This window comes from Peromyscus californicus, unplaced genomic scaffold (genome assembly GCF_007827085.1).
Source record: "Peromyscus californicus insignis strain IS unplaced genomic scaffold, ASM782708v3 Scaffold_3__1_contigs__length_106647218, whole genome shotgun sequence".
NCBI classification, from domain to species: domain Eukaryota; kingdom Metazoa; phylum Chordata; class Mammalia; order Rodentia; family Cricetidae; genus Peromyscus; species Peromyscus californicus.
Genome location: NW_026294551.1, coordinates 65,078,176 through 65,104,456, shown reverse-complemented (window position 1 = coordinate 65,104,456; position 26,281 = coordinate 65,078,176). Strand labels below are relative to the sequence as shown.

The 26,281-nt window shown below is 45.0% G+C and overlaps 2 protein-coding genes across 2 annotated transcripts; both read left to right on the top strand.

Annotated features, from left to right (window-relative positions):
* The first annotated feature begins 1,617 nt into the window (after nt 1-1,617).
* Nucleotides 1,618-15,380, top strand: Mrpl22 (mitochondrial ribosomal protein L22). The gene is made up of 7 exons (XM_052757548.1): nt 1,618-1,701; nt 1,782-1,830; nt 6,071-6,188; nt 7,923-7,988; nt 8,692-8,769; nt 9,792-9,861; nt 15,102-15,380. Exons 1-7 carry the CDS (start codon nt 1,674-1,676, stop codon nt 15,311-15,313), a joined length of 621 nt encoding a protein of 206 aa, XP_052613508.1. The 5' UTR covers nt 1,618-1,673; the 3' UTR covers nt 15,314-15,380.
* A 3,725-nt stretch (nt 15,381-19,105) lies between these two features.
* LOC128122945 (T-cell-specific guanine nucleotide triphosphate-binding protein 2-like) lies at nt 19,106-25,592 on the top strand. The gene is made up of 2 exons (XM_052758824.1): nt 19,106-19,588; nt 23,421-25,592. The coding sequence occupies exon 2, from the start codon at nt 23,442-23,444 to the stop codon at nt 24,732-24,734; it is 1,293 nt and encodes a 430-aa protein (XP_052614784.1). The 5' UTR covers nt 19,106-19,588; nt 23,421-23,441; the 3' UTR covers nt 24,735-25,592.
* The last annotated feature ends 689 nt before the right edge of the window (nt 25,593-26,281 follow it).

Sequence of the window (26,281 nt, the reverse complement as noted above, 5' to 3'; positions counted from 1 at the left end):
GATGTAGTAAAATGCAGGTATATATGGCGGCAAGTGCACACAAACATATTGGCTCATCTCTTAGTCAGTCACCCTCTAGACGGGGTATTGTAAATCATGTTTGAAACACTGGTATTTATTGTGTGTGTGTGTCTGTGTGTGCATGCACACGCACTCACATGCCACAGTGTGTATGTATGGCGGTCAGAGGACAACTTCAGGCATTGGTTCTCTCCTTTTCACAATATGGGGCCTGCAGACTGAATTCAGAGTCAGGCTTCGCAGGAAGTTCCTTAACCCGCTGAGCCATCTCGCTGCCCCCATTTGTTCTTTTAGTTTTGTTTTGAGACAGGGTCTCACTATGCAGCTCTGTTTAGCCTGGAACTTGTTCTATGGACCAGACTGGCATTGAACTCATAGAGGTCCTCCTGCCTCTGCCCTCCTGAGTGCTGGGATTAAAGGTATGGGCCACCATGCCAGGCAGTTTGGTTTTTTGAGTTTTCTCAGTAATGTTCACAAACTTTGTGTAAAGAGAGTGATGTTTCTTTCTTCCCTTTCTCTGCTTTCTTTTTTTTCTTTCATTCTTTCTTGATAAGGTCTCATTATGTAGTTCTGAATGGTCTGGAATTTGAAGTCTAGGGTGACCTTGAACTTGTGATCTTCCTTATTCAGCCTCTCATATGCTGAGATTACAAACACGTGCCACCATGCCTGGCTTGAGTATCACAGTGTGTCCTTGCACCCACAACTCTTTAACACCAGTCTCCTACGTGCTGTTGTTACAGTCATTTCTAGCAAGAACAACGAGGCTCACTGGGGACAGAAGTTTGATGAACCAATCTGCCTCCATCTTGGGCTTAAAAGCCATTTTATAAGTAAAGACAAACTAGGTTCATTCCTATTTATGATTAAACCTCTGTTTCTCAAGGACTGGGCGGTGCCCCACCTGTAACCTTAACTACAAATGGTTCTGTGCTGCCTGTCCCAGGAAAGGGCAACCATGTCTTTGTTTCAAAACCATCTTGCACCCCTACCTTTGTTGAGAAAAAAGGTTGTTATGGCTACCTGTTGTTATGACTACCTTGTTATGACCACCTTGTAATCATGTCTTTGTTTCAGGAGTTTGTTATAACTAACTTATGCTTGTGTTCTGCTCCTGTAACCCCACCTATTTTGCCCACCAAATCACCCATTTGGAAACCCTCTACCTGAGCTATATCAACCTTGTCTTCCTCACATCGGAAGATGACCTCTCGAACCATGCCTTAGGGGGATGGTTCCCCCTTAGCTCGTGTACACAAATTAAAAAAAAGCTTGCTTTAATTAATTGCTTGCTTTAATTAATTTGGCCATGAAGAGTTGGATAGGTGGTCTTTCTCCTTGTATCTTTGGCCTCGAATCTTTGGGATTAACAGGTTCCCCTGCTGTTTCAGGCTGTTTATGGGTGAGAACACAATTTTTCTGAAAACAGGTGAATTTCCGAAAACCCACTGATTTTCAGTCTTTATGAGGTCATTTACTTACTCTAAAGCAAGACTTGTCTGACCAGACTTTAAGCCCGAACCACGCATTCTAGGTCTCCATGGCAACGCATTCAGACTTTCCGGGCGTGTGGGGGAGGGGCGCTGGCCTCGGACTGCGCATGCGTGGAGTCAGCCCGGCGTTTGAACTCCGGGGCTTCCGTACGGCCAGACATGGCGGCCGCAGTGCTTCGGCAGTTGGGTAAGGCTTAAGGCTTTCCTAGAATTTGGGGACGGGGAGACAGTGAGAATCAGAGTTGACAGCTCGTATTCATGTTGCAGGTGCGCTGTGGGTACCTAACCTGAGGACCCGGGCATCGCAGACGCCGCGGTAAGTCTCCTGCCGTGGAGATTCTCACGGCCCAGGCTGCGCCGCGTCTGCATCCCTGACAGGGCGCTTGTGTGCCAGGCTGTGCTTTGGGCCTCGGTGGAAGGGCCGCTCGGCCAGAGAATGAGCTTTGTAACCCTGTGAGGACTGTTATCCCCGAGGGCACCTCTCAGTGGTTTCTGAACAGCCTTTTCCTATTTTCTGGCCACGAGTCGACTCTTTATGTCGTGTGGTATACCAGCAAACGTCCTAGCTACTCCTGTGGTTACTTACGTGGGCAAGGACAGTTTGGAGGTTTGCCCGACATTGTGCTGAACGTACTCTCGGTGTTGTCTCTCAGCGCCTCAGGCAACTGGAGTTTTCAACCCTTTGCTCTGGAGCCTCTTGAGAAAAGCTTTTCATTTTTTTTGTTTGTTTGTGAGTCTCTCTACATAGGTCAGGCTGGCCTCCAGCTCCCAGTCTTAGGTTGGGATCCCAGGCCGTGCAACATCATGCCAGGAGGGCAAACGTTCTTGTGTAGAAGTTAAGGAATGCAATTGAGTTAGCACTGGTGTGGAGCCATAGGGTACTGAGGAAGTTTTGATTGCGTATATAGTACTTGTAAATTAATTGCTTTGTTTAGAGTAATATTTCCACTTAATTATGGTGGTTTGGTACTTGCTTGATTCAGCTGAAGACCCATTTGAGCCTTGAGAATGTTGTAAGTATTCGTAAAACTTTACCATTATTAATTCATGGCACACTTCACTTACCAAGCATTATATTTAATTTGCCAAATCTGTATTGAGGATTTGAGAAATGGAAGGCACTGCTGCATGAAGGGATGTCAGAGGGTGTGTTCCTCACTCTGAAGAAATCTTGTTCAATAGTTTATCATAGTGGCTTCTTAGAAGAAGGATTAAAGTCAGAGCCAAGCAGTTCATGGTTCTGTCAACCTGTTGTGAGCGATGATATTAAAAGAAATGTTAGCGGCCTTAGAGACATGGTCACATTCTTCTTTCTTACACATACGAAAACCGAGGCCCAAAGAAGTGACAGTGTACCCACCGATGTTAACGATGCAGAAATGTAAACACTCACAATTCAAACTGGATAAGGAAGTTTAAAGCTGGGTACTGTAAGGTCTAGAGATCTCAGGACAGATAACTGTTCAGCGGGCCTCATTTTCAAAACTCCTGGCCATCAGTACTATGCTGTGCTGGATACTGCCCAGTGTGATGCATTAATTAGTCATCCAGCAACAACAGAAGGAAGTTCATTTTACACTCCTATGACATAAAATTATATCTAAATTTACTGAGAGTCCTAAGTGCCAGGTTAACCATTTTACTGTGGTATCTCATTTGCACTGTTTCATTTTGGCTTGAAATATATTTGACGGTTTCAACACCCTAAAGATACTACCTTCACGAATACCAGGGTTGTCCCATGTTGGCCTGTGGGGTTGTCCAGAAGTGGCTCCCAGGCTCCTTTCATGTGTTTCTGTGGTCTGTGCTAGCTTGCTTGGCTTGTGATCTGGCAAACTATTTCTTACCTGTTTTGCATACTTTCTGCTTTAGGATCTTGTGACCAGCCACTTCCTCCAGAAGTTTGCTTCTTTTCAGTAGGAAATGATGTTTCAAGAACGTAGTCTGGGGTCTAGGGTACTCATGGCTTCTAGGTGGGTCATTTACTGTAGGAAATTTCAATCCTCTTCTTACATAGGGATCTGCTGGCTCGCACACCAAGACTCTCAGTTTTCAGTGACACTGGGGAAGACATAGAATAGAAAGATATAATCATGGGGGCCGGGTGGATGGCTCAGTGGTTACAGCACTGACTGCTCTTCCAGAGGACCTGGTTCCAATTCCCAGTACCACATGTTAGCTAACAACGTCTGTAATTCCAGAAGATCTGATGCCCTCTTTTGGCCTCCAAGAGTAATACATATTGTGATGAGGACTTACATACAGGCAAAATACTCATACCCATACAATAATAGTAAGTGTTTATAATGTATAAATACTAAACTGGGATGAGTGTGGTAGTGCAGGCCTTTAATCCCAGCACTTGGGAGGCAGAGGAATGTGGATCTCTGTGAGTTTGAGGCCAGCCTGGTCTCTATATAACAGCCAGGACAGCCAGGGCTGTTATATAGAGAAACCCTGTCACAAAAAACAAAACAAAACAAACAAACAAAAAAACCCAAAACAGCCAAACAAACAAAAACCTGGGCTTGGTGGTGAACACCTTTAATCCTAGTACTCAGAAGGCAGAGGCAAGTGGATGTCTGTGAGTTCAAGACCAACCTAGTCTATAGAGAGCTCCAGGACAGCCAAGACTACATGGAGAGATCCTGACTCAAAAAAGCCATACATACAAAATTAAAATATATAAATAATAAAATAGTTACTCATTTTTCTTACTTCAACAAAGAATTTTAAACTGAAGGAGGACATGAGCATTCTTGTTTCAGAAGGGGTTCCTTGTGGTGCTCAGGCATAGAAAGAGGGGTTGGAGCCAGGTGGTGGTGGTGGAGCCAGGTGGTGGTGGTGCACGCCTTTAATCACATGGCTGGGGAGGCAGAGGCAGGCAGATCTCTGAGTTTGAGGCCAGCCTGGTCTACATAGTGAGTTCCAGGACAGCCAGGGCTACACAGAGAAACCCTGTCTTGGGGAAAAAAGAGGGTTAGAAACTTGGTGAGGTGGTGGAAGCGCAGTGATCAAGAGACCACGGCTGTAGCTGTGGAAGATGGCAGTCCTGAGCTAGGGTGGTTGCAGCGTCTCCATCTATAGCAAACTGTGGGGTAGAGTTAGGCATTTTAGAAAAGATTCCTGATTACTAATTGTTTCCACTTTCTTATTATTGCATTGGGAGGTGGCTGCACCTTTCAGATGGGTCCTAGTGGGAAGAAGTTAGGTCACTGGGGGCCATGGCTTTGAAGATACCTTTCCTTCCTCTGTTTTCCCACTACCCTGAAGGGGAAGATCCTCTGCATTCTTGCAGTGCATTCTTGTCATGCGTCCTTGCCATGCATTTTTGCCGTGCATTCTTGCTGCAACAGAGTAGGCCACCTTAGGTCTAGAGCAACAGGGCCAAGTACCATGGATAAGAACCTTTATCTGGGAGCCAATAAACGAATACACTAAGCATCTGAAAGACAGTTCTTGGTAGTATCAATAAGACTTGGTGGCTAGCCCTGGCAGGGAAGTTGAAGATGTACTCCAGGACACTGCTTTCCAAGAAGGGTTTATTTAGTCATACAGAGTGACTGCTACTGGGGAAGACAGGAGGAAGAATGGACATTTGGGGTGTGAAGGCCACGGAATAGTGAATTTAAAGTTTTCATTACCAAGTCCCAATCTGCTAATCAGCATTAACAGAAATCTTTTGCACCCCCAATTGCCTCTCTGATGGTTTTCTCTCTCCCCCCTTCCCCAGAGTTTCTGGACCTCGCTTTATAAACCAGGCAGGTCTCGAACTCACAGAGATCCACCTGCCTCTGCTTCCCAAGTGCTGGGATTAAAGGAGTGTGCAACCACCACCTGGTTCAATACCTAACATTCACATCAGAACTCTCCTATTTTCAGGTCTGTCCCTTTGCACTGGTGATAAAGGCCTTTGCCATTTGTGACAGTCTGTGTCTTCTTCTCTGCTAGGTGAATCTTATTTAAGAGTTATCTTTCTGAGTGTGGTGGCACGCACCTTTAATCCTAGCACTTGGGAAGTAGAGTTAGGCAGATCTCTGTGAGTTTGAGGCCAGCCTGGTCTACAGAGTGAGTTCCAGGATAGCCAAGGCTACATAGTGAGACCCTGTCTCAAATAACCCCCACCAAAAAAAAAGTTGCCTGAAGCCACTCTGAAGTCCTCTGCTGTCTTCCCTGTGCTTTAGTTTTATATTGTCTAGTTGTTTCATTTATTTGTCTTGCATATTCAACAGAATATGGGGAACTCTACCGGTCAGATAAGGAATAAGTCCATTGTATCTTCTTCCAGTCTTTATTAGGACTAAATTGTTAGTATTCACCTATCAGGGCCAAGAATGGGTTAATACCTGCTCACCATTTGACTTACACAAACTGCAAGCTCTCATCTTAGTCTCCAGCTAAACGAGTTCTGTGGTGTCTGGATAAAGCCTTCTTTTAGATGAACTGGATGAACTTCCAGTTGTGAGCCTGAAATTGCCCAAATGGTGGTGATGTGTCTTCCAAAACTGCAGAAAAGTTCCAAGTTTTGATCGTCTTACAGATTTCTTTCCTTTCAGAGTTCTACCCCAATCATGTATCCACACAAGTGCTTCTCTTGACATTTCTCGAAGATGGGAGAAGAAGAATAAGATTGTTTACCCACCACAACTGCCTGATGAACCTCGGAGACCAGCAGTAAGTTTATGGGTAGAAGTAATCTCCTAATTTTTTTTTTCCTTTTGAGTCAGGTCTTACACTGTATAGACTGGTATTGAATTCAGCATTTAGCCCAGGATGGCTTTGAACTTACAGAAATCTGTCTGTCTCTGCCTCCCAAGTGCTGTGATTGAAGGTGTGCACCACTGTGTCCTGCCTGACAGTCCTTGTGTTCTTATGTGTCCAGCAGTGAGTTTTTTGTTCCGTGTTAAAGGGATATCGTGCAGTAATTTATATGTTCTAATGAACTGACTTAAGCATACCAGATTGCGTCTGTATCTTAGGTTGCCAGTTGCAATGGGCCAGGTCAAATTGATTAGGGAAATGAAATCAGTAAGATACACTCATGACACGGAACAAAGAAGACCCGCTGCTGATCCAGCTGTCCTTGTCCTGCCTTTCTGCCCAGGGCAATGGGAACCAGCTGCAAGTCATGCTTCCTTGTTGTTGCTCCTGCTCTGACCACCCGAGAGCACGTGCGACCCCTCCTGGTCTGAGATGTAAAGCAGCCTCCAGCTCTAAATGAGTTTGTGGTGGCATGCGTACACAGCTGCTAAAAAGTTTAGGAATTACACGAGAGCACTACCACATCCAGTGTGAGCACCTCCAGGGCTCAAGTCCAGCACTAGGCAAACATTCTCACAACTGAGCCACAACTCCAGCCATCTAATTAAAAAAATTTAGTTAAAAATATTTTTTTTTAATTTTTTTAAGTGGTAATAGGGCTAACAGTTGGAAGAAGGTAGACTTTAGAGTCTTCAGGGAAGTTAGGGAGTGCTTTGGTGTTTCTCTTGCTGTGAAAAGACACGATGGCCACAGCGACTCTTTTTTTTTTTTTTTTTCTCAAGACAGGGTTTCTCTGTGTAACAGTGCTAGCTGTCCTGGGACTCACTCTGTAGACCAGGCTGGCCTCAGACTCACAGAGATCCACTTGCCTCTGCCTCTGAAGTGCTGGGATTAAAGGTGTGCACCACCACTGCCCAGCATCAGCAACTCTTATAAAGGAAAACATTTAATTGGGGCTGGCTATAGGTTCAGAGATTTAGTCCATTATTGTCTTGGTGGAAGCGTGGTGTGCAGGCAGATGTGGTGCTGGTGAGGTAGCTGAGAGTTCTACATGCAGATGGGCAGGCAGCAGAAAGAGAGAAAGCCACTGGGCCTGGCTTGAGCTTCTGGAACCTCAAAGCCCACCCCCAGTGACACACTTCTTCCAACAAGGCCATACCTGCTCTAACAAGCTCACACATCCTAATCCTTTCAAATAATGACACTCCCCATGAGTCTTTGGGGGCCATTTCCCAGACCACCACAGGAGGCACCCATGCTAGACTTGGATTCCTCCATGCCTGGCTTTTCCCTGTGCTTGCTGGCTTTCAGGTCTTATGTAAACCACTTGGTTGTCGGTTTCAGTTTATAAAAGGATTATAAGATGGTTCCTCTCCCTACTCAACTTACTAAACCTGTGACTTGTTCAGTAGTTGCTTGGTTAAAGAATTACAGTTTCTGTTTCTGCCTTACTAATCTTTGAACATAATGAGACTTTGAAAAAAGCAAACTTTGTATAAAAAAGAGAATCTCTGGGGTCTTTGTAGTGTTTTATTTCCTGTGACAACAGTGTTGTCGTTGGGCATAGAGTATGGGAACTAATAGTTATGTCACTGTCACTTTGATAAACCTGCTACAACATGTTTTTCTTTTCTTCCCACTTGCAAGGAAATTTACCATTGTAGGAGACAAATAAAATACAGCAAGGACAAGATGTGGTATCTGGCAAAATTGGTAAGTTAACATGACTGCTCCCATGTAATACCCAGAAAAAGAAGCTGCGTGTTCTCTCTGAAGACTTGATGATTATTACCTCAACTTTCCCAAAGGATAGGGAATGTCATTTTGTGTTCAGTAATGAGCAGGTCATCAACAGAGACACTAACTCACAGTGGAAATAGACACTCAAACAAGGGTGGCAGAGTTTCCGACAACTGGAGGACCCAGGGCACCTGCTTGCTCGTCTGTAGTAGTTTTAATGCTGTGACTCTAGTTCTTAAGTGTTTATCTTGGAGAAGGAGAGAGACACCCCAGGACACTTGCTGGCTTACCTGTACAAACAGGTTTAACCTCATGATACTGTTGGTTCTTGCATATTCTCCTTGGTGAGGAGCAAAGAGAAATGCAGCAATTTATTTATAAATGCAGAACCATTTATCCCATGTGTGGAGGATGAGTGTGGTTGACATCAGCCTGTCTCAGTTGTGTCTGCCTTAATAGTTCTGAAACTGTTGTACATAAAACTGTTTTGTGCTTACAGCATGTAAGTTTAATTTTTAACTAAAAGATAGGATCCCTTTCAAACCTTTTTTTCTATTTTGCTTGGTTTTAACTCACAGTTTCTAGAATTCTAACTGATTGTTTAAGGTTCTTGCTGTCGTTGAAAGGAAACATTGCTTTTGAGAAGAAGTTTGTTCATTCATCTGTCCCCCTTTAGATACGAGGCATGTCTATTGATCAGGCTTTGGCTCAGTTGGAGTTCAATGATAAAAAGGGGGCTCAAATAATTAAAGAGGTAAGACTTGGTGGTTGGGAGGGATGGGTATGCAGCTGTCTTTAAGCCTAAATCTTGGATTCTTAAGATTTGTAGTATAAATGTATTTTTTTTATGAGATGCAGATTCAGGGCTCCCAGTTTTCTTAAGTCCCTTAAGTCCCTTATTCCTGAGAAATGGATGCTTTACATGCATTTTTCCTCGGATGCTTTTATATGCACCAGACACTTTTTTTAAATTGTTGATGAAATGATTGGAATCCTTTTTAACAAATGACTGGCCCTTATTTTGGAGTGATGCTAAAAATGAAACTCAGGGCCTAGCATATGCTAGGGACACACTCTGCCACTAAACTGCACTTCCAGCCAGAACTCAGTGTGGTTTTTGTTTCTCACAAGAGTCTTTTTTGAGGGTTGGGGAGCCAACTTCCACAATGAGAACTTAGAGTTTTGTCTAAGCAGTTGGACGGAAGAAGCCCTGGCGTGGCACTCAGGACACTTGGAAGCTTGTTGTCTCTGATGCTTCTCCTGTGGTCATCGGTTTGTATTTGTACATAGATGGTCCCTAGGGTCTCCAATGCCTCACTGGACACAGTCCTAATGTACTAGGCACATGGCTCTTCCCTTTAGCATGCTGGAGTCCCTGACTCAGATTCAGTGTTCCTTCCAATGGCATGACTTGGGGTATGGGCTCTCCTCCCTTCCCTTACAGAGCCTCAGCAGAGCCATGGGCCCTACGCTAGTTCTGAGAAAGGGATGTTTTCTGGTCTCTTTTCCTTGGTACAACCAGCATTTGATGCCTTAAAAAAGTTGACTGGGAATGGGAGACAGAGGTAGGCCAATCTCTGTGAGTTCCAGGGCAGCCAGAGCTGCAAAGTGAGCCCTTGTCTCAAAAAAACAAAACAAAAAACCCCACCAATAAATAAAAGTTCACTGTGAAGTGAAGGTTTGACTAGGCACATTTTAGACATAGCAAAAGATGAGATATTTAATCCCACTTTAGTTCAAAATCAGTATATGAGCAGGACTTTCTTGTTGTTTAAGGTACTCTTAGAAGCACAAGACATGGCGGTGAGAGACCATAATGTGGAATTCAGATCCAACTTATATGTAGGTAAGACTTTTTCTATCTTCAGCACTAGGGATGTCTTTCACTTGATGCCAAGTTTGGTGAAAATGGTCTTTGGTGTCTGAATACTTAGGCCAATTGCCTGTTCTGGTAAGTGTAGAGACCCACAGAGATTTCCTAGTGAGAACTTACTCAGGGTCTGAGAATCTGAGCTTGCTTTACCCAGCAGGGCTGCATAAGGGGATGATTTGACCACAGGTGTGGTTACCAGGTGTTTGGAAGGGTCTGTACTTGTCTGTGCAGTGTGCTTTGATCTAGCAAGGGGGAGGTCTTTTGCCTTGCCCCTTGGCATTGTTATAAAAAGCCCTTTTGAAGAGGCAGAAGGGACCATTGGGTTTTGATCCAGGTCCTCCTACAGCTATCCTGTGAAGTTTCTTATCCCTCTCTCCTCCTCATAGGAACTCTTTTAAAAGGTGGGAGCCGGCCTCCCACAGATGATGCCAGAACTAGGGACTTGGGTGCAGAGGGAGGAAGTAAGTGGATGAGGAGCACCGTGGAAGCATTGGACATGTCTGGTTTTGTATTAAGATTAAGGTGGTGGTATTTTATTCTTTGGGAGCAAAAACTGTATATAGAAAAGTTAGGCTGCAGCAAATCTCTCTCTCTCTCTAGGTTTCTTTCTTCCTTCCTTCCTTCCTTTCTTTCTTTCTTTCTTTCTTTCTTTCTTTCTTTCTTTCTTTCTCAATTTCTATCTATTAAATTAGGAAAAAATATAGGGTTTAGGTATAGGAATATTGTGTAGGAAGACACTTAGGGTAAGGGTAGAATTTCCCTAGTACCTGACCTGAAAACCGTGTAGAGGAACAAGCAGCCACTGCGGACTTAGCATTCTGAGAAAGAAAAGCCGCTATCGGGCAGGGAAATAGTTCACAGATTTATGTATATTCACTTGTAGAAAGTTTGAAAACTAGGGAAGTTAATGTAGAACAACAACAAGTGCAGAGGTTCTTGGAGTTTGTAGAGGAACTGTGTCCTTGGTTTTCTGACTATAGGACTCTGGACGCAGATTCCTGGGGGAGAATTGGAGTCAAACTGCAACAATATTATGAGAAACATGGGCCAGAAAAGATTCTCATGGAAGCTTTTGGCCTGTGGGCATTAATTTGGTACAGCTTAGATCTAAGTCTTGAGTAGCAGGGATAATTTTCCCTGACAGATATGAGTGGAATAAGAACCTCCATTCCGCTGGAGCTGCCGCTAGATGAGAACACTTTCACATCATTCAATCAGAGTCAGTTCCCTCTTGGCCATGAAGCCAAGTTTAAGGAACGGAAGTGTTGGGATGAGACAAGGGAGGAACTGAAGGACTTGAAAGAGTTAGTAATTTCTCTTTCCCCAAAACTGGAGGCTCTTCAGGTCTTTCTTTCTCATCTTCCTTCTGTAGGGGCAGAATTAGACTCACCTGGGGGGGGGGTCGTCTATCAGAATGGAAAATTCACCCATAATTGCTTGCCCTGGCACAAAGATCTCCTGGAACATGGCAAACCTTTGCTGCTAGTTCTGCATCTCCCCTTTAAGCTATTATTACAGAAGCAGCTAGCAGAGGGAAGGAGGTGCAAGGCTTTCAAATGTTCCCTGTAATTGAATAGCCAGGGTAATATAGTGCAAGTGAATGTAAAGGAGCCAGGGGTACAGCAGCTGCAACTGGCTGTGGTTAGGTTGCCTCCTGGACCCGGAAGGGCTGCTCAAGAACTGTAGCTTGTAGCACAGGGGTGGCATTCAGCCATGCAGCACAAGGCACAAGAGCGCCCTCTGGACCTCAGGATCCTGGGGTCTCTAGGTGGGCAGGCTCAGAGACAGGAGGTGCAGACAGACTGGGACAGTAAAAAAGCTGAATGGAGCTAGCAGCTAAAGTCACACAGTTTCTGTTTAGTGGCTGAGCAGAAAGCTTTCTGAAAGAAGCTCTGTAGCAGCTCAGTTATTATGGTAGCCACCTTCTCCCTGAGACAAGGTTCCTCTGGAAAGACTGCCATAAAAAGTTGCTGTAACTGAGAGTGGAGTTTCAGCAATGCTTGTTTGAATTGAACTGAGTTGTTGCATGCAGGGGAGCAGCAACAAATTTGGGACTTCTCATATTTGGAACCGTTTGCCTAAAAGTCATTACAACTTGGACTGCTAAAAGGGACTTCAGAGTGGCTGACAAGCCAGGCCCTGATCTTGGGCTGTCAGTGGAACTTTAAGACTGTTTTTAGAACTGAGTTTTTTGAACTTTTGCAGACCTCAGAAATGAAACAGTTTTGAGTTCACCTACAAGTTTAACTGTGGTGACTCATGATTCATGTACCCTCTGTCTTGTTGGAAGAAAATGTAAATAGCTCTGTTAAGAGATCTCTCTTAGATGTTTGCTAAAGTTGCAAAGTAGTCCTATAGAGAGTTTGCTTTTGAATGTAAATTTGTAAGAATTCTAAATATGTATAGTAATATTCATGCTAGTTGTAAATATGTATAGTAATATTTAAACTAGAATTATGTTAATTTGTTGATATTAACCAACTATGGTTTAGTGAAGCTAAGAGAGTCTTTTAAGTTTGATGTGGTTGCATCAGGAGTTTTTTGATTTATTTGATGTGTTTGCATCAAGAATTTATTGATTTATAAAAGGGCTTGGCACAGCTAAGGCTGTTATAGACATCTTAGACCCATTAAAAAAGGACATTCCATCTTGGTCATCCTCTACTCCTTTACTGGGGGTGTGGCTGCCATAGGGATTGCTGTGGTTGTTCCAGCTACTTGCAAGCTCTTGGTAGGGACCTGAGTCAGAGCCAAGTTAAGCTCTGTAATTCTCCCTGCCAGGTGCTGGTAGTCAGGGACAGGTAAAGTTCTTCCTAGCTGCCAACCTAAGACAGAATGTGCTTGATGGAAAATGCTTGATGGAAAGTGTATCTCCAGGACAGGTAAGGCTGATTAGGGAAGAAGGACGACCTATGACAGGCACAGTCTATCTGAGAGGTCTAAGGGGCCCTTTATTATATTAAGAAGGGGGAGATGTAGAGACCCACATAGGTTTCCTAGTGAGTGTTGAGGAATTTAGGGTCAAAGAATCTGAGCTTGCTTTACCCAGCAGGACTGCATAAGGGAATGATTTGACCATGGGTGTGTTTACCAGGTGTTTGGAAGGGTCTACACTTGGCTGTGTGGTGGTTTTTGGTCTAGCTAGGGGGAGGTCTTTTGCCCCACCCCTTGGCATTGTTATAAAAAGCCCTTTTGAAGAGGCAGAAGGGGCCATTGGGTTTTGATTCAGGTCTTCCTGAAGTTATCCTGTGTTTCTTTCTCCTCTTTGCCACTATCTTTCTATCTGAAAGTTTCTTATCCCTCTCTCCTCCTCATAGGAACCCTTTTAAAAGGTGGGAGCTGGCCTCCCATAGGTAAGGACTTTCTTTAGCCCTTAGGACCTCAGTGTTAATCTGTCATGAGTGATAGATGTGCTAACTTCTAGCTGCCTGTTCTGAATGGGACTCAGGGTGTGGATTCTCTTACTAGTGCTTATTACACAAGGATTTTAGGACTGGCTCATGCTGCCACCCTTTAGCCACAATAAAACTGAGAACAACCACAAATTATCTAAAAGATGGATTAATTGCTGGTCGTGGTGCACTCACCTTTAGTACCAACACCCAGGAGGCAGAGGCAGGTGGCTCTCTGAGTTCAAGGCCAGCCTGGTCTACATGATGATTTCCAAGACAGCTAGACCTACACAGAGAGACTATCTCAGAGTAGAGGTTGTTGTGGGGGAGAAAAGATACATGAATTGCTAGGTGGAAGGAGGTCAATAAAGGATTGCATGTGAACTTTAAAGGTCTTTTTATATTGTGCCTCTGCCATAAGAGTGACTGAAATGGAGCCTTCTAGTCATCAGAGTGAAAGACCTGCTGATCTATGAAAGACAGAGAGAAAAAACACAGACAGACCAAAACCACTGAATCATCTAATCAATGAGCAGGCAAATGAATTACACAGTTCTTAAGAGAAAAATGTAAAATACATGAACAAAGATTCAACATCCTCAGCCAGAGTGGGCAGTGAGAGCCTTAGACACCTCTGTGGGAATATGAACTAGTGTAGCCACTATGGAAATCACTATGAAGAGCTCTCTAAAACTGAAAACAGACCAACCACATGATGCAGCCACAGCACTCCTAAGCACACATCCAAATGACTTTGAGTCAGCATACCATAGACACTGCACACCATGTTTAGTGGTTCACTGTTCAGAATATCCAAGATAGTACATATGCACATGCCACAGTGTGCACCATAGCCTGCTTGTGGAGGTCAGAAGACAGTTCTGAGGAATCATGTACCTCTGTGTGGATTCCAAGGGCAAACTCAGGTTGTCAGGCCTGCATGACAAGTGCCTTACATAGAGTCATTTACCAGCCCCGTTCCTGCCCTGTTCACCTGAGTGCTGGGGATGGAATTTCCCTTCGCTTGCAGGACCATATACAGTCTGTCCCCATGTGCGTCTCTTATTTCCTCTTGTTTGTGTGCCTCTTACACATGGTTGGTGTCAGTGTGCCCTGTTGTCTTCCTAAACAAGCTGAGCGTGCTTGCATCAGGCAGGATGCGTTTACTGCCCTCTGACAGGAACAGGGATGGAGGGTGATTCTGGTCTCAGGTCAGGTTTCTCCTCAGGGATGCCTCTTTTATTTAAGACTGCTTTAATAGCCTGGTGTGGTGGTGCATGCTTTTAATCCCAGCACTCTGGAGGCAGAGGCAAGCAGATCTCTGTGAGTTTGAAGCCAGCCTGGTCTACAGAGTGAGTTCCAGGACAGCCAGGGCTACACAGAGAAACCCTGTCTTGAAAAACAAACAAAAGACTGGCCTTGAATTTGCTGTGTAGCTAAGGATGGCCTTGAAATCCTGATCTTCCTGCCGTTGCTTCCTGGATTACAGGCACCAGCACCATGCTTTTAGTGTATGTCACGTTAGTCAGATTTGTTTAATTCGTGAAACTTGCATTAATTGAAAGTGTTACCATATTTTCTGTCTTCCTCCAGCATAAACTGTGTGGCAGCAGGGTCCATGCTTCATCTCCTAGAGCAGTGCATGGTTCCTAGGTAGTGCTCCAGGGACTTGTGGTTGAGATGAGTGTGTTCTAGCCAACCAGCAACCTCTTGTAATCTTAGGATCTAGTGAAAGATGGGTCAGGGCTTGCTTAGCTGGTCCGGATGCCGTCCTATGGATAGCAGACATGTCCCATCATTCTCTCTTTCTTTCCTCCATAGCTGAGTCTACCTCAGGTCGAGGCCAGTGCCTGAAGCGCATCCGTTACCATGGCCGAGGTCGCTTTGGCATCATGGAGAAGGTCTATTGCCACTATTTTGTGAAGCTGGTGGAAGGACCCCCACCCCTCCCCGAAGCACCCAAGACAACAGTCGACCATGCCAAGGAGTATATTCAGCAGCTTCGAAACCGGACCATCATCCACACTCTGTGATGGCCATTCTGGCTCACAGTGTATATATTTTACATTTGTTTTTAAAAGTAAAAACAAATAGCTTTTATGCTTTGTCATTGAATTATTGAAGTGCAGTGTATGACTGCAGGGGTTTTTTTTGTGTGTGTGTACATTTGTTTTAAAAAGTAAAAACAAATAAGCCGGGCGGTGGTGGCGCACGCCTTTAATCCCAGCACTCGGGAGGCAGAGCCAGGCGGATCTCTGTGAGTTCGAGGCCAGCCTGGGACTACCAAGTGAGTTCCAGGAAAGGCGCAAAGCTACACAGAGAAACCCTGTCTCGAAAAACCAAAAAAAAAAAAAAAAGTAAAAACAAATAGTTTTTATGCTTTGTCATTGAATTATTGAAGTGCTGTGTATGACTGCAGGGTTTTTTTTTTTTTTTTTGTGTGTGTGTGTGTGTGTGTGTGTGTGTGTGTGTGTGTGTGTGTGTGTGTATGTGTGTGGGGGGGGTTCCTATGCAGGTGTGTGGGTGTACATATCCCTGTGTGCATGTGCAGAGCCAGAGGATGATTTTGTTCCATTTTTCAAGATGAAGAGGACTTGAACCAACCTTAGCATTGCAGTCTAAAACCAGACAGTAGGTGGCGCTCTCATAGCGGGAATTAATATCAAAGTAGTACTGTCTGGCTCTCATAAATCCCTCCCACCTCCTCCCTCTCTCCTTCCATCTTTTCCTCCCTTCCTCTGTCTGTCTGTCTGTCTGTCTGTGAAGAATGACATTAGTATTTTGATGTGATTGCTTGATCTGTATGTTACTCCTTATAGTAGGAACACTAGGAACACGAACCAAAATCCTCAATTTCAGGCTCTTTTTTTTTTTTTTTTTTAAACTTCAGCTTCTCTTCAGTGTAACTGCTAGCACAGCGCTTGGTAAATGACAAGATCCTCTTAAATACTAAGTTTGGGGCCAGGCTAGACAACATGGTACAGATAGCCACAGTAACAAAACCCGCATGCTATTGATATGTAAGAAACCTGAGACACACAGAGCAATTGGACAAGACAGACACCCCAGGATAAACTCACTTATCCACAGCACTGGGTCTCAGGCATGGTAGGCAAATGCTCTACCACTCAGCTACATCCCAGACACTGCTTAAAACTATTAAAACAGTGCATTATGAGCAGTTATTAAGAGCGCTTGCTGCTCTTGGAGGTGACCTGAGTTTGGTTCCTGGCATTCACATGAGTAGCTCACAACTGCTTGTAACTCCAGCTGTAGGGGTATCCCCACCCTGAAGGCCTCTGAAGGTGCTTACACTCGTGCACATACACATACTTAAAAATAAAATTCATCCTTAAAAAAATACAATACTCGGGCTGGAGGGCTGGCTCAGCGGTTAAGAACACTGACTGCTCTTCCAGAGGTCCTGAGTTCAATTCCCAGCAGCCACATGATGGCGTGCAGGCATATATGCAGGCAGAATACTGTACAAATAATAGATAAATCTTTTTAAAAAAATACAATACTTTATAAATTTCTCAATTTTAAACTATCTTTTCTAGCCAACATATTCTCTTTAAAACATTTTTTTAGGCCGGGTGGTGGTGGCGCACGCCTTTAATCCCAGCACTCGGGAGGCAGAGACAGGAGGATCTCTGTGAGTTCGAGGCCAGCCTGGGCTATCAAGTGAGTCCCAGGAAAGGCGCAAAGCTACACAGAGAAACCCTGTCTCGAAAAACCAAAAAAAAAAAAACACATTTTTTTAATTTTGTGTAGAGATGCTTTTACAGTGTGCATTATCTGTGCACCGTGTGTGTGCAGTGCCTGCAGAGGTGAGAAGAGGGCTTCGGATGGAGTTACAGACAGTTGGGAGCCGCCATGTGGGTGTGCTATCTCTCCAGCCTGCCCACATATTCTCAACAAAGGTGCCAGAAACAAGGAGAAATGACGGGTAAGGTATGGTGCTAGGGAAACAGGGTGTATACAAGCAGGATGATAAAATGTCCATCTCTCCGCCTGTGCAAAAAGCAACTCGGAATGGGTTAAAGACCCAAGCGCAGCTAGAAATGGAGTCAGAAAACAGAAAAAGACGCTGGGAAGATGATGCTGGAAAGCGGGTCCCCACATGGCTCCTGTCAGCCTAACAGCTTCCTGACAGCAGAGAGCCGCCAGGTGAGCAGGCTGCAGTGAGAACAGGGTGGGAGCCACATCCACAGAGAGCGGAACGGAATCCACTTTCAGCCCATGGAGCCGTCCTGCGCCTTTAATCCCTGCGCTCAGGAAGCAGGGGACGGGTGGATCTCTGAGTTTGAGGTCAGCCTGGTCTACATATTGAATTCTAGGCTAGCCAAGGCTACACAGTGAGACTCTGTTTTTAAAAAAAAAAAAAAAATCCCATGTTTAAAATAGGCAAATGATCTGAATATCCCTTTGTGAAAAATAAATACCAGCAGCGCAAAGGTAGATGAGAACCAGTGAGGTTAGAACCGCCCTCAGGTCCAGCCTTGTCACTCCTGGGGATACACAAAAGGGGTGTCTGCACACGATTAACACATACTCGTCATGCCTGCAGACAAGAGACAACTTTTCACATAGGAAGCCAAAGATACCCTGTTTACAGCCAAATGTGTGAAAGCCACAGGGCCTGTGTTTAGTCACGAGAGACCGACAACTGCACTTCCTCATGTGTGGAAACTGAGGAACTGAAAGTGATTACCGGGGTTCTGGGACCGGCAGGCAGGGTGCACTGGCCAGCACATCCTGTCAATAAACATGGAAACCGAACTCTGCGCAAATGAAGACCAAGGGGCAGAAGGGCTAAATATAATCCAAGTATACCACATGCATGCAGACAGTGTCTTGAAACCACTCAAATGACTAGAGTGGCAATTTACAGGAAAATGTGCAATGGATATGTGTCAATGAAAAGAGTCAGGTTCTTTCTACAACTCTTCAGTGGTGCTCCATGATGACATGCAGGGCTCTGGGGGCTGCAGAGAACCAGGCAGCTAGATGCTGAGCCAGGGTTAGGGAGCAGGGCTGCACTGTGGAGTGCTGGCCTGCAGCGTTCAAAGCTGTGAGTCCCTCCTAGTCTTTGTTCAAAATTCCCCATAACTGTTTTAAAACACGTTCCCTGGATCCGCAGGGGGGTTGGTCAGGAAAGCCGGACTATCAGGAATTTCCCACAGGATTGTTACGTTGGTAATGAAATAAATAAGGAAGTGAAACAGAGTGGGAAGACATCTACAAATTAGAGTCAGGAATCCACTGCCACTTCCTAGGTTAAGATAAGAAAAGAAAGAACTGCCAGAGCTGAGGGCTTGTGGCTTCCTGCCAAAAGCTAGAGCCAGGAAGAGTCCTGTTGTTCTGGAGCTCTCAGATGCAATCTCAGGGTGGGCTGGCCATTCTTGAGAGCACTCAGTGAAACCACTGGCCTTGTGTGAAGTCTGCCGCTTCCTTGGTAAAAAGGGTTTTTATAGTTTCAACATTATTTCTGTTGAAGAGAGACAGAACGAGCCAGAGCTATTAATAGCTCTCCCGGGTCCTGAGAGCTATTCTAGCAAGTGGTTGAGCCTGAGCCTGAGCAAACTTTCATTTTTTTCTTCTATGTGGGACCTCAAGATTTGCTGAGAGTCCAGAGTGAGTTAAGGAGGAAACTCAAGAGAGTTTTGGAAAGTCTGCCCCCAGGACAGGGGCTTAAAGTAAACACATTATTTTATCATCCCCACAGAGACTGGTTGTGCAGGGGGTGGAGCAAGGCCATGGGTGGTTTGTGGGCTCTGAGTTCTGGTTCAGCTCTTGGACAGCATAAATACAACCTGGGGTCTAGATGACATGACCCCTCCTCAGTCACAGCACCCTCCTGCCCGGATTCCTGCCCCTTCCCCTCCTCACCATGTCCAAAGCAGGCTGAGCCAACTCTATGGCCCTGTTGGCTTTCGGTTTCTATGCCTAGAAATTGTCACGTTATGGGAAGTTTACTTTCATTTTCACATTCCTCGAAGTTCCTGCTCTGCATTGTTGGTGGGGTTTCCTCCCTTTGTTGACTGGATTCCTGTGAGGGCAGGGCAGCAGCTAGGGGTAAACCTCAGCGCTCTTCATGCACAGCTCCGCCTCCTCCTCGGCAGCAGTCACACAAATGCAGCACACTGGGATCTCCGAGTGAAGTCCGATCTGTGCAGGTCTGGGTGCGCTTGGTGTGCCTGACGCTGTGGGACGCCCTTCCCTGGACCCACTCTCCTCGGCTCTGCTAGTGGGAAGGTTCGGAGCTCAACTCAGCCACCAGAGAGCTCTTTTTCTCAAGGGAGCTGGTGAGTGAGAAGGATATATTATTAATTATTGCAGGTCTACGAATAGGATTGTAGGCTGTAAGTCTGTGGGTAGAACAGCCTGCATGCCTGATGTGGTTGAGGTGCCACGGAGTTAGGCTGAGGGGCAGGACGGGTGGAAGACAGCTGAAAGTCATTCAGAGAACTGAATATCTGAAATATTTTCAGAGAGCATTCATATCCAGGCTATGGAAAAGACAGAGGTATTGAAGGATAGGGACTATATACTTGAGAACTGGCACCAGATATCTCCTGATCTCCTATCCAATATCTAAACACTGTTGACCTGGAAAACAAGGAACATTAGCTAACCACAAACTCAAGAGTTCATGTGTCTTCCTGAACTCTGATTTCTCCACCAAACTGTGGGCTTGGCCTTGGCCTCTGCAAAGAACTCTGTCTTCAGAACTTCCACCTTGAAACCCAGCTCTGATCTTGGGGAACAGTAGGACTCCCCTCCTTCATGTCTCTCAATGTCTGCTTCTTTGATGGTTAATCTTAAGGTGGAGGGGGCTGGGGATGCAGCTCAGTGGTAGCATACTTGCCTAACATGCACAAGGCCATGGTTTCAATCCTTAGAACCCTCCAAAAAAGTGCTTACTTTTAAGGTGGAAGGCATTACACTGTGTTTACAGGGTTGTTAGAACATAGTGCAAGAATGTGTACAGAGGCACACAAGCTTCATAGGACACGCCCCTTACATTCCCTCTCATTTTGCCCTGACTTGTTAGATGCACTCCCAACACTTAGAAGACTAGGTTCTGAGGGTTCACCTCTTTGGTCCTCAGACTTGCTCATCCTAACACTTAGTACATATTCTCAGAGATGCTGCTGAGTGGGACAGTTGCTGCTGTCTACACATGTTGGATGCTTAAGAATTCCCCATCTGGTGTGTGTGTGTGTGTGTGTGTGTGTGTGTGTGTGTGTGTGTCCCTGTGTCCACACAGGACTATGTGTGTGGATATTCACGCTGGACAGTCACACATACTCATAGTGGTTGATAGCTCCCTTACCTACCAGTGACAAGCCAGATGTCTCTAGTTCTGTCAAGGAGATTTCTTGCCATCTCTGGTCAGACACATACCAAGCCAGAACTCGTATACCTGCTCAGAGGAATTCTTCCCAAGCTCCACCCGCCCTTTCTAGCCCTCCTGTAACAAGCAGTCACCAGAGAGGCCCCAGTGGAAGGGCCTACGCCCTCACTGTAGCCAGAGGCCTTTCTTCAGCCTGCCTTCTGCCCCAACACCTGTCCTGAGTGGTGGTGGCTTGGTTTCCTGATCTAGCAATTTTACCCCTTCTCTTTGAGGTTCAGGGTAGAGGGTTTGCATCCCATTCATTAGGTTTAGTCCTGGACATTTGATTTCTTCTTGTGTCCTGGGTCAAAAGTCTTCTGTGACCTGAGAGGTCATGGCAGTTCCAAAGTGACAGGGGGATCTTCTTGGTGAGACTGACAATGGCCTCTTCAACCCCTATTCTTGTGTCATCCACACTGTCTCTGCTTCCTGTGACACACATTCTTCAGGAGTCAGTCCCCCAGGTGACTCTCTTCCTGGGATGTTTGGATTCTTTGCACACAAGGTGGAGATGGGTGAGGAGTGGGCTCAGCTCAGTGGACGGCCTCTTAGAAAATCCCCACAGAGGGGTGAGTTGACGCAGTAGGTAAAGGCACTGGACACCAAGCCTGATGACCTGAACTCTATCTCCCGGCCCTGCGTGGTAGAGAGAGAGAGAACTGGCTCTCATAAGTTACTTTACGAGTTACAACCTCTGCTTGTGCACCCCATCCACATGTAAAGGAATGGCATTGAATACCCCAGAGGGTTTTCTTCTTTTTTGTTTTCCTTTTTTTAAATTAAGATTTTACTTTTTTCTCTTTCTTTCTTTCTCTCTCTCTCTCTCTCTCTCTCTCTCTCTCTCTCTCTCTTTCTTTCTTTCTTTCTTTTTTTCCAGAGCTGAGGACCGATCCCAGGGCCTTGGGCTTGCTAGGCAAGTGCTCTACTACTGAGCTAAATCCCCAACCCCAAGATTTTACTTTTTAAGAGAAGTTTTAGCTCCACAGAGAAATCAAGAGACAGGTAGTGACTTCTCACAGGCTGCTGTCTCTACACATACATGGTCTGCCCCATAGATTGCTGTCCCAACACATGCATGGGCTCCCCCATCACCAGCATCCCCACCAGAATGGTGAACTGTCACTCATATGCTGTGGTCAGACAAGGTCCAGAGACTCTGTGAGAGTTGCCTCCAGGTTGTATTCATCCAAGATGCATCTCAGCACACACCCAGTTATGGTGTCACACTGAGTATTTTCACTGTCCACAACCCTTGGTGTTGACTTTTCACTCAGGCTCCCACAACAAGTGGCAACCACTGACTTGATTTTCCCATAACTTTGCCTTATCTGGAAGGTCACCAGGCATGTGTGATGTGCTGTAGAGTCATGTAGCCTTTAGAGGTGGCTTTTTCCACTTAGTCTTTTCATGGCTTCAGAGTTCAGCTCTTGAACTTCTGCATAGTACATCGTCGTCATGGGGATTCCACGTCTTATTAGTTCATTCACCTGCCAAAGGGCATCCTAGCTATTTCCAAGGTTTGTAATTATGATTAAACCCTCTAGAAACATCCATGTGCATGTTTTGGTGGGAACAAACATGAAAATGTACAGGAACACGCATGTTGACTGTGCGTAGTGCTAAAGAAACTGCCACGCTGTCTTCCAAAGTGAGTGTTCCATTTTACTTTTTACTTTACTTTTGGTGTTTTGAAACAGGGACTATACCTTGGAACTCATTATGTAGACCAGGCTGGTCTTGAACTTAAAGATCCTGCTTCTGCCTCTGAGTGCTGAGATTTAAAGGTGGGTGCCACCATGTCTAGCTTTTTTGGTGCATTTTTTAATGATGCTGTTTGTTCTTGTTGCTCAGTTTCAAGAGTTATGTATACATTTTTGGGTCACAATCTTTTATTGGCAGTGACTTTGTAAGTATTTTCTCTTATCTGTGATTATTTTGTCAGTCTCCTGATAATATTTGTCTTTTATAGAGAAGTAGTGGGGTTTATTGCTAGGATTTATTTTATTTTTATTTATGTATATGTGTGTTTGACTTCATGTGGGTATGTATGTACATGTGCATGCAGGTGCCCTCAGACTCCAGAAGAGGGCGCCTGACCTCCTGGTTATATGTTGTTCTGAGCCCCCTGATCTGGGTACTGGGAATTGAACTTGGTTCCATGTAAGAGCAGCAAGTGCCCTTAAGTGCTGTCATCTCTCCAACTGGACTCTATTTTACGTGGTTCTGTTTGTTTACTCTCAGCAAACCCATACTGTCTTACTGTCTTATAACTTTATGCTAAGTCTTGATTTTTGTGTGTATGTCGTAGAGGGGATTGAACCCAGGGCCAGGAGCAAGCTAGGCAAACATTATGCCTCTGTGTAACACTCTCGGTTTCCAGGGTGTCTCATAGTCAGGAACTGTCACACCACAAATGGTCTGCAGGGTGGGGGCCCTTTCTCCTTTTGCTTATTAGATGGTGTTGTGTCCAAACTTTTTTTCAAAATAATAAAAATAAAACAAGATGAAAAATAACATAGGCTAAAAAGTTTGGATTGAGAAATCAGATCTTGAAATTAATGAACAATCTCTCGGGGAAGCAAAGCAGCCAAGTCCTAGAAACATCCAAGAACAGAGCAGGGCAATGCTCCTCCCAGTCCTAGTGTGAGTTTGGAGAGCAGCTTCTGCCTGAATGGCAGAGTTGAGTCCTTCCGTGCTGTGCTGACCTTTGACCTTCTTTCCCACTTCTGCCTTCCCTCCAGTGTCTTTTGCTGCCCACAGCCATGGGTCAGTCTTCTTCCTCACCTGATGCAAAGGACCACAGTATGGCCTCCAGCTTTAACGCATTTTTCAAAACTTTCAAGATGGAAAGTAAGATCATTTCTGAGGAGACCATCAATTCAATTCAGTCGTTTCTGCAGGAAGGGGACATACAGAAGACAATTTCCACGATCAATGCTGCTTTGGCAGACATTGAGAAAGCCCCTCTGAGCATCGCAGTGACAGGGGAGACCGGGGCAGGAAAGTCCACATTCATCAATGCCCTGCGGGGCATAGGACACGAAGAGATTGAATCAGCTAGGATTGGCGTAGTGGAGATCACAATGAAAAGACAGCCTTATACCCACCCTAAGTTCCCTAATGTGACCATCTGGGATCTCCCTGGGGTGGGGACAACTACCTTTAAGCCAGAAAAATACCTGAAGGATATGGAGTTCCAGGAGTATGACTTTTTTGTTATCGTCTCAGCCACTCGCTTTAGAGAGAATGATGCCCAGCTGGCCAAAGCAATTGCAAAAATGAAAAAGAATTTCTATTTTGTTCGAACAAAAATTGATAGTGATTTGTGGAATGCGGAAAAATGTAGACCCAAGACCTTTAATAAGGAAAAAATCCTGGAGGATATCCGCAAAGACTGTGTGGAGAAGCTCCAGAAGGCCGATGTAGCCTCCTCTCGAGTCTTCTTAGTCTCCAGCACGGAGGTAGCACAGTTCGATTTTCCTCGCTTGGAGTCCACCCTTTTGAAAGAGCTGCCGGCACACAAGCGTCACATCTTCATGCAGTGCGTGCCTAACATAACCGAGGCTGCTATTGATCGCAGGAAAGATGTCCTGAAGCAGAAGATCTGGCTGGAGGCTCTGAAGTCTGGAGCATTGGCCACCATCCCTATGATGTCTTTCTTCAAGGAGGACATTGAGGAGCTGGAGAAGACCCTGAACTACTACAGGTCTTGCTTTGGGCTGGATGACAGGTCACTGGAAAACATGGCCAGCGATTTGTCCCTGCCTGTGGAGAAGCTGGTGTCCAGCATTCAGTCACCGCATTTGCTGTCAAGTGAGATGGACGAGCCTGTGGGGGAAAAACTGGTGAAATACCTGGAGAAAATTTTTGCTGTCACTGGCGGACTCATAGCCACTGGCCTTTACTTTAGAAAGAGTTACTACCTCCAAAATTATTTCCTTGACATAGTGACTGATGATGCTAAAACTCTACTTAAGAAAAGAGTTTTTTTGGAGGACTGTGGGGATTCTGATGAAGGCCATAAAGACGGGAAAAATGAGACAGCTGGCCTGTGACTTAGGTGACGTTAGTGTTTTCAGGACACTGGGGACTGGAAAGATGGCTTAGGGTGTTCCTGAAGCACCCTGGTGCAGGAAATCACAGCCAGGCCTAACATCAACTGAAGTCTCCAGGAAGAAGATAGGGCCCCCCAACAACAACAAATACACGTGGACAATAATAATATCACTAAGCTCACCAACATCTACAGATCAGCTTTGAACTACAAAGTGCTCAGAGCAATTTTGAGAAGGCTAGCTGAGATGATCCAGTCTCAAAGACTACTTGAATAAGGACTTGAGATAAACCCTGAACTTTGGCATTATATACAGACTGGATAATGAAGGATACAGTTACCTTTCCTAGATTTTGACAATTAACCTAAAATTTTTCTTTCAGGATAAAGATAACTTCGCCCATACCCAGCAGGAAGCAATTTTAAGAACACGACACCCACATTCCCAAAGAGGTGGTGTGGGGCGGGTGGCTTTTTGGTCTTTTTAATGGGTTTTGGGTCTGGGATAATTTTCATTGTTTACAGGGGTTGGTTACAAGTTGTTGTCAAGGATTAGGAAAAAGGCTAAGCAAAGGAGATTAGATTTAAGGTTCTTGTTTAAAAGAAGAAGAAGAAGAAGAAGAAGAAGAAGAAGAAGAAGAAGAAGAAGAAGAAGAAGAAGAAGAAGAAAAGAAAAAGACAATTGCTAGTTTTAAATACTTTACATTGGATTGGATTGTTTTATATTGTATACAAATTTGAAATTGATATTGTTAGAAAATGCTATATGTATATTTCTAATTGTACTTATACCGTTCATTTAACAATGTAATGCAATTTTCTGATCCTTGAATGCTATTTTTTTTTTTTTTTTTTTTTTTTTTTTGGTTTTTCGAGACAGGGTGTCTCTGTGTAGCTTTGCGCCTCTCCTGGAACTCACTTGGTAGCCCAGGCTGGCCTCGAACTCACAGAGATCCTCCTGGCTCTGCCTCCCGAGTGCTGGGATTAAAGGCGTGCGCCACCACCGCCCAGCTTAGCTGTGGGATTTTAAGATGGATTGAGTCTAGGGGCTGGAGAGATGGCGCAGAGGTTTCAGAGCATGTGCTATCCTTGTCCAGGACTTGAGTTTGGTTCCCAGAACCCATGTCAGGCAGCTCGCAAACCCCAATAACTTCAGCTCTAGGGGATCTGACACCTCTTCTGGCCTCTAAGGGCACCTGCCCTCACAAACACATACCCACACATAGACACATAATGAAACAGGAAACCAAATCTTCCGCAAAATGGGCAAGCCTATAAACAGCTCAAATGTTCCTTTAGTGGGGGTGGGGCAGCCAGACGGTTGCCTGGCAACCAGACAAAGATAAGGACTAGCACCCACGTCTCTCTAGTCGCCTTCCTAGACGCAAATCACTAGATGTAGCCACAGTGTGCACAGTGAGTCACTGTTGAGCTGTGTAAATTCAAGACAAGGGTGTATTTTCACACCTATCCTAAAGAATTCAGTTCATTTAGTTTAAGTAGAGGTATGACACTGTGTAGAGGAGCAGGATAAGTGCTCAACTGAGA